The 8261-nt window shown below is 33.6% G+C and overlaps 2 protein-coding genes across 3 annotated transcripts; both read right to left on the bottom strand.

Moving 5' to 3' along the window:
- Positions 267-981, bottom strand: LOC107633902 (SKP1-like protein 1B). Its single transcript, XM_016337521.2, has one exon. The coding sequence runs from the start codon at positions 837-839 to the stop codon at positions 372-374; it is 468 nt and encodes a 155-aa protein (XP_016193007.1). The 5' UTR covers positions 840-981; the 3' UTR covers positions 267-371.
- Positions 1988-7141, bottom strand: LOC107633758 (mitogen-activated protein kinase 20). 2 transcript variants are annotated; one of them, XM_016337437.2, is made up of 10 exons: positions 6436-7141; positions 5150-5558; positions 4849-4976; positions 4650-4709; positions 4176-4325; positions 3915-4070; positions 3606-3817; positions 3422-3520; positions 2999-3156; positions 1988-2907 (listed from the first exon to the last, which is right to left on the bottom strand). In XM_016337437.2, exons 2-10 carry the CDS (start codon positions 5544-5546, stop codon positions 2465-2467), a joined length of 1803 nt encoding a protein of 600 aa, XP_016192923.1. In that variant the 5' UTR covers positions 5547-5558; positions 6436-7141; the 3' UTR covers positions 1988-2464. The 2 variants fall into 2 exon arrangements, with proteins under 2 accessions (XP_016192923.1, XP_016192874.1); XM_016337388.2 differs by having other exon boundaries at positions 6486-7140.

Below are 8261 nucleotides of genomic sequence, written 5' to 3'. Positions count from 1 at the left end.
TAAAAATAGTATTTAATTTAAATGCTTTCTTATGAAATTAATAAAAACAAAAAAATATGAAAACATAATAAAATATTATAAAATATATATTTACATAAAATTATAGCAATTTTAATAAAAATTATTAAAAAATAAGAAAAGAAAAGAAGAAGAATATTATATTTTGTAATTTTTTTTTTAAACATTAAAATATGGTAACCAGAAACAAATCATTCCTCCACCATAATCAAATACTTACAATTTCAAGATCCAAATAAGAGGGAAAATAAGATAAACCGTAAAAGTAAAACTAGCAACTATAGCATAAATGGAACCACAGGGCACCCAATCTCAGAAGCTATGCATGCAGCAGGAGAAGCAGCAGATCATCATCATTCAAACGCCCACTGGTTTTCGCGGCGGACCTCCTCCTCCTCCTCCGGCGTGAAGTCATTCTTGATATTGAATGTCTTGCGAATCTCCTCCGGAGTCTTGCCCTTGATCATGTCTGCCACTGTCTGGCAAGTAAGGTCCAAGAGGCTCTTGATGTTCAAGTAGTTTGCAGCCAGAATGAGATCGAAGAGCGTGGCCTGATCGACCTTAACGAATTCAGCATCCCACATCTTGAGATCCTCCTCGGATGGCTTCTCCTCGGAAGCAGCAGCATCGACGTGCTTCTTGCAATACTCAATCACCTTCGCAAGGATCTTGCTGGTGACGTTTGGAAGAGGAATTCCACTGTCAGCGCAATCGTCTTCGATCATGTGCTTGATCGTCTGCGATTCGAGAGCCACTGCCTCGTCAACCTCAAACGCCTCGCCATCGGAACTTTTCAAAGTGATCTTCTTCGTTGACGCCATTTATTATCGATTGAAGAAGAAAAGAGAGATTCTTTGCTGAATTAGATATACACGAAGAAGAAAGAGGGCTAAAATCCTAACCCTAATTTCGTTGTCCTTTTTCCCCTTCCTTTTTTTCTTCTAATTGAATTGTATATCGCAAGTAAAATTAAATATATATAGAGCATTAATTTAATAAAGATAAAAGTAAAAAAAATAAGATAAGAATAATTAAAAATAAGATAAGATAAAATAATAAAGACTAAAATTGTAACTAAATTTATGTATTCTGTTGGGTTGAATTTGTGGGCCACGAGATTTTTTTATTATTGTCATGGACTAAGGTAGAAGAATAGTTTAAAAATACAATAAATATGTTTGTTTTGTATTTTTTCATCTAATATAATCATTTCTAAGCAAATAAATTTTTCTTCATTTGTGGGAGTTAATGTTTTTCATAGACAAACTATGTGAACTTTGATAAACTAATTGTCTATTTTTTGGTGATATTGTCCAAAGAATAATGCTCAAATTTGAGATGTGTAGTTCGAAAATAAATTTCTTGTACTAAATTTAATGTTATCTAAAGGAATAGTGACAAGAGACTTATATAAATAATTCATATAATATGAAATTTAAATATTTATAACGTAAAATTTATTATGATTAATAATATTATTATAACATTTGTAATAATGAGTTATTTATATAAATTAATAAATTAATTATTGTGATTATAAATTTATTATATTGTTTATAACGGTAAGATATAATAAATATAAGAATATGAATTTAATGTCTTTTTTAATTTCTTTTGTATTTTTTTTTGTTGATTTGACAAAAACTTATTGATTGATTCTAAAATTTTGTCAAATAAACAATGTTAGTGACATAACATTACTAAAAGGAGCATAATATCTTAAAAATAATATGGATAAACTTATCTATCTATTTTTATATATTAATTTTTATATATTAAGAATAGATAGATTCTGTTTAGAACATTGGTTTGAAATTCCAAATGTATTCATAATTTACCAATACAAGTTACTTTGACAATGAATCAATTTGATGTGTTAAGTTCATAGAACTTCATTAATCTTCCGGAGATCGACACATCCAAGAGATTTAAGTATCACTTGAAATCAACAGCACTCCAAGGAGGCAAATAAGAAGAAAGGGAAATAGAATGGTATGGATTAACTTGCAAGATTAGGATTCTGTTTCATGGTTACAGTTTGTTGACAATTGTAACCAAAGTTTACAACTTTTAACCACAGAATGCTGGCTCTTCATAGGGAAAGCATTGCCTCATTATGGCCCTTACCTTCCCTCATATTATACAAACCACAAGAGACCAAGCATTTTTTTCCGCGGATGCGAATACGATTCCTTTAAAGACTGTATAGTTTCTCCCTAAGGACGTATTTCTGAGTTGGATTTCTGAAGCAAAAGAATGGAACGGTTCCATTTCTTTCTCTCTAGAACCCCAACTCAGAAACACCCTTAAAGTGAGAAAATAAGAATATATCCACCTTAAAGTTAAGTCTTCTCACTTCAGAGATTCAGTTCAGTTTAGAGGGGGAACTTTTCTTTTTGCTCTACAAGGGATTGCTCTTGCCATATTTTGAAATCTTACTTAGAAGTTAGAACATTCTTGTCATACCATACTGAACAGGTCCAACTTTTCTATGAGCAGTGGCTCCAGCTGCAGCACTAATCCCACCATATTGAGCCTTAGATTGCAGCAAATTTGTTTCTATAGCTATTTGATCATCTTGTTCTAGCTTGTTCACTCCCACACGCGTCATGAAAAATGGGTTCTTGTCGATATTGATTGCTATATCCGGCGCTATCTTGGCATTAACTCCACATTGTTGACCATGTGTTGTTGCCTGCAAAGGAACGCCCTTATCGGCTTCTGTTGCCGGTCGATTACTGGTGCTAGAACTATGGTAATAGTATGCTGTGGGAACAGGTTGAGAAGGAACCACAGAACCTCTTACTAATGTTCTTGGATCATAAGAATCCTTGACAACACTCGCATACTCGTACGGTCCAACCGGCCCAACAACTTTACCAGGTTTTGCTGAAAATATAAATGCAGGTATAACTTATTACAAATCATGCATGTAAAACTATAAACTTACTTAAGAGGAACAATGATAACAAATCTATACCTAGTGGAATTCTTTGGGCACCTGGCATCGGCCGTGGCACTGTAATTTCTGTATCTCTTGAGCTCTTGTTATAGTCTTCAGCTGTTTGCCGGTTTTTTGAGGAAGCAATACTCGTCTGCTCTTTGGTGGGTGCAATGTTTGAATGTATAATTGTTGACCTGTCAATAATATCAGAGCATGATGAAGTGAAAATCTGACTATGCCTCCTTGTTGATGTTAAACATTCATAATCATAACATGTATGCAAACAAAGACAATGCTGCGGTGAACCGAAGACAATGTTGGTTTATGATGCACTAGGTTAGTTAGTGATTATAATTCTGCAAGATTCAATTTTATATATGGTTACCACAACTACAATGGCAATGCATAAAATGCCTAACAAACGCAAATGAGAAATTTGCAACTATAGATTAGAATTACCTTGGAAGAGAAACATGCTTTCTATCAAGTGGCACTGCTGGTCCATTTTTACCATTTTCCTCTAAATGAGCAAACTGCTTCCGGAATTGATCAACGGCACTGTACAGAAATTGTAAAAACTATCAAGAGAGGAAAAGAGAAAAGATGGCGAAAACAGTTGAAATGCTATGAAGAAACTAGAAACCTTGGATAAAGAAAATTAGTTCTCTCTGTTCCATTCATGTAGTCTTTCAATAATTGTGGATGATACTCTAGAATCTCACGGAAAATTAGCTCACGAATTTCCTCCTTCGTGACTCTTCGCCTTTCGAATTCGAACTCCATTTTCGTGATTGGCTGGCAGGACGGTTCTCTCTCAACTTTAGCCAGTCCCTTGAAGTAAGGATCAGCCAATGCCTGAAGACACCAAAAACCATTATATATCTCAAGAAAGAAGGTCAAGATTGCTATACAGATTGCTATACATGATCTACAATGTCACAATGTCACAAACCTCTGCAGCAGTAGGTCGGTCTTTCGGATCAAAAGCCAGCAATCTCTCTAGTAGTCGTAGCGCTAAAGGGTCTGCATTAGGAAACTTATGTGCAAATGGCACAGGCTGTTTTTTCCTCATGCTAGTAAGGTATCTCCGTGCCTTCTCATTGCGTACCTGCATCCAACTCAAAAAATTTGATGCAAACCTGTAAGCTTTGGTTCAGAATTGTGCTTATAGTGCAATAGATGGTTTCATGCACAACTGCGAGGAAGAAGTTACCCGTGATATGGTATCCAGTGAGGGTGTCCCAAGCAGATCTGTCATCAGATCCAACTGGTGGACAACATTTTTTCCAGGAAAAAGTGGCTTTCCTGTGAGCACTTCGGCAAAGATGCACCCGATGCTCCATATATCAATTGCTGGTGTATACTGCACCAAGAATTACAAAAGGAGAAAAAAGAAAAAATATGTTACAGCTGCAGAAATCTCAAAATCCAAGGCCAACCAGAAAAATATCAAAATGAACACAAAAGTGATAGTTCAACATAAGAAGCAAAGAAAACAAATGCATATATGGCTACAATATTAGTAAGACAAAACATAATGATAACAGTCTTCAATCTTAAGTGATAACCAAATAAATGTATCATTGGCGTAACGCAATTTAAATTAAGGTGTGGTAAGTAGACTAGAGGCATTTTTATACCATCACCAGTTTCTACAGATGTCCAAAAGAATCTAGAAATGCCATACCTTAGAATAAAATGATCCACAAAGCTCCGGAGCTCTATACCACCTTGTTGCAACATAATCCTACATAACATGCAATAAGCAAAGCTCGAAACATCAGTCCCTACTTTCCAAATCAAGTGATAAGTTTAGATAAATAAATGAATTAAAAGCAAAGCTGGTAGCGAAAAAAAGGTATAAAGGAGATGTATTAAAGGCGTACCGTCCAAAAAATAGTAGTTGGTGTGTCATTGAAGGCAACTCTAGCTAACCCGAAATCACAAATTTTAAGTTTACAGTTTGCATTTGCTAGTATGTTCTTTGGCTTCAAATCTCTATGATAAACGTTTGCTGTATTGTGTAGCAAATTATTAGTTAGAATAGGCAATATTGGAATCAATATCAACAAAATCGCTAAGAAACTTACACGACAATATATATATATATATTCAAAGGTACTTTTTTCATAAAATAAGCACAAAAACACCCAAAATCAGTAAGCACGGCTACATATGGATAATTACCTGTGTGAATATACTTCAATGCTCGAAGTAATTGGTAAAGGAAAAACTGATAGTGCTCTTTTGTTAAGTCATCATTGGCTTTGATGACTTGATGAAGATCAGACTCCATAAGCTCAAAAACAACATAAATATCTTTGAAGTCCTTCCTAGAAGGTGGCAGCATGATGTGTTTGATTTCAACTATATCGGGATGTCGTAGAAGCCTAAGAAGCTTTATTTCACGGAGGATACGCGCGGCATCAGATATATGCTCGAAGATGTCATGAATCTTCTTAATCGCCACTTTTTCGCCTGTATGAGTGTCAATGGCCGAACAGACAACACCATAACTTCCTTTCCCAATGACTTCTTGAATTTTGTACCGGTTGGCATCACCATATTCGGAGAAAAAATCCATCTCTGCTGAATTCTGTAGCAAAATCAGGAAAGTTAGCTTTTATGGTGTAAAACAAGTTACAAATTGGCCCCGAAGCATCAAATAAATGCAAAAAGGAAATTAGATCACAGGTAGAAATACAAATTAGAAACAAACTTGAATTTTCTTTGTTGTCTTAAAAAGATAAATTTACATTAGACATATTTCAGAACTCATCAATAAAATTAACAGGCATAATACAAATTCCTATGTTAACATAAAAGTCAAATCATGGAATTATCATAGTACCAGAGATTCAAAAACTCAACAAAAAGATGAGTTCAATTATATTTATAGGACTATGATTATTAGTATGACACAGATTGAAATAAAACAATCAAACACACAGATAATAAACATGAAGTGACATATTGCCTCCATAAGAAGGAATTATATTAGAAGACAAAATTTGATTTGTTAACAGAGGACAAAGGAAACTAAAATACCAATAATATCACACAATCACAAAAAGTCTGATCTGATACTGTATGCATTTAGATTAGGAGTTCAATCTTGAACTGAGACAAATTGCATAAATCACAAATCAAGAGGGGCAGAAAAGATTATTTAAAAAAGAAAAAAAAAATATCTTGCCAAACCATGCCGTTATGCTCTCATTAGTAACAGATGCATACAGAAACCAAACCACATGAAGGACTAAAACTGAAAAAATATGAGTCTCAAGTTAACAGAGTTAAGAACAAAATCAACACATTAATAACTCTCAGTAACCACCATTCTCCAACATAATCTTAGGGTGGTGCCTTCATCATAACTCTCACCAATCATCACAACCACAAAGATCAATAAATAAGCCTGATAGATTCATTGATGACATAATAAGTTATGAACTAAATCATGATTACTTTACCAATCTCAATTGCACAATTTTCAGAAATGATGAGCTGAAAAAAAATCCACCTTTTTCCTGTGATCTTGCTGCATTTTCTGCTGAGCCCAACAAAATTATTGACACCTCTTGAAGATCAAGCACAAACTGAACAAAACAAAGACCTTAGAATTTTCAAAAAAATTCAAACTTTGACCATTCAAATCAGCCACATTTATCCCCACCTACCCTCTCTCCTTATCACAAATCCACAACAACAATCCCAGCTTATTATTATTATTATTATCCTTCTCTTCACCAAACATAGAAGAAAAATGGAATCACTGATAAACAATTAAACACACACACACACTCGCTCACTCTTCTCCAAATCCCACAAACACCAACCTCACCAAGTTTTTGGAAGAACCAAGATTTCTAAAGCCACAAATTTCCAATTTGGCAACAAAAAAGTCCTTATTTTTTTGAATTTCCTCACAACCCCACCAAAGATCCCGAGCTCGGAGAAACACACCGCTATAGCTTTGTTGATTGAACTTAAAAACTAAGTGATACCCACGATTTGTTGCAGCTGAATAAGCCGAAATGAGAAGAATAGTGACACAAAAAGAAGAAGAAGAACGTTGGAAGTGCGCAAGATCTGTGTACACCGACAGGGAGAGGAGAGAGGAGAGAGAAAATAGAGATACGTGAAAAATAAAATATTGAGAGAGGCTTAAGCCTTAAATCTAGGTTGGTGCCTTTTTTGTGTATCTTCTTCTTATCCTTAACGTATATTTAGTGCTGCATGTATACTCTCTACGGATACGTATTTTTATACGAAATTTGCGTATGAATTTCTTTTTTCCTACAATATTCTCCAATTCTATACGTCGAGGTTTATTGTTGGCCAATAAATTATTACATACATAAAATAAAATTTGAATTTTTAATATTTATTTAAATGAACGAGTGAATTGAACCACTCGGCATATATGACTCCTCTTGATGAGTTGTTTCAAATAAATTGATGAAATTTAGAAGGTTAAATTGCATAATTAAGATGAAAAGAGTTGTACATTTGTAAAAAAAGGAATGCAGACGAAAATTAAAATGCAAAAATTAAATTAAACTTTTAAATATTCAGGTCCATTTAATTTGGAGTTTTGCACTCCATTTTCCTCATGTTATTATCAGTGTGTCTGGGAATTTGTGTGTGTTATATAATTAAGTGGAAATAATTGTAGTTTTACTTTTAATAATAAAGAACATATTCAATTATGATACATTGTTAATTGATCATTTAAGTTAATTTATTAAATATTAAATAAACTTTTGGAGTAAAATTCATTTGTTTAATTAATATTCAATGTGCTTTATTATCATAAGCATAATCAAAGTTTAAGACTAAAGTGTTGAGTTGAATTTAAACATATACTCATTGTGGGAATTGACTTAGTTTTGTTGTCTATTAATTAATTTAGAATCATAAAGAATATCATTAACATAAAAATATTTTAAATATTTTTTGTAAAAGTTTTAAAACCAACCTTTGTAAAAGAGAAATATATTAACAATACCTTACTAGCATTTTTTTTTTTTTGGTTTGGAATTTCCTGTCCCATCTGTGAATTACAAATTTGTGAACAAAAAAATTTTAGTGTGACGTGGGACCGGGATTGTACAACACGTGGCAAGTTTATAGAGGTTAACCGTGATAGTTAGGTGGCCCACGTGGCAGTGCCAAAATGTTTGGAGTAATTGTACCTTGTTTCAGTGTAATGTTATCACCTTATTGTGTTATTCACTTATCATGATCTTATCATTTCATTTTTGTCTATATGTAAAAGTTTGTGGTACCACCGGAG

The sequence above is a fragment of the Arachis ipaensis genome, chromosome B01 (genome assembly GCF_000816755.2).
Source record: "Arachis ipaensis cultivar K30076 chromosome B01, Araip1.1, whole genome shotgun sequence".
In the NCBI taxonomy this organism is placed as follows: Eukaryota; Viridiplantae; Streptophyta; class Magnoliopsida; order Fabales; family Fabaceae; genus Arachis; species Arachis ipaensis.
Note: the sequence above shows the minus strand (reverse complement) of the source record. Positions and strands in the feature narration are given on the sequence as shown.

What these genes read in the sequence shown, in the direction of transcription:
- LOC107633758 (XM_016337388.2), bottom strand. Translation starts at nt 6,509, where the DNA reads ATGCAGCAAGATCACAGGAAAAAG. An exon ending in ACTAATTTTCTTTATCCAAG is followed by an intron (nt 3,521 to 3,605) that starts GTTTCTAGTTTC and finishes ATTTCTGTACAG; the next exon opens with TGCCGTTGATCAATTCCGGA. An exon ending in AAGCATGTTTCTCTTCCAAG is followed by an intron (nt 3,157 to 3,421) that starts GTAATTCTAATC and finishes TATTATTGACAG; the next exon opens with GTCAACAATTATACATTCAA.
- LOC107633902 (XM_016337521.2), bottom strand. Translation starts at nt 839, where the DNA reads ATGGCGTCAACGAAGAAGATCACTTTGAAAAGTTCCGATGGCGAGGCG.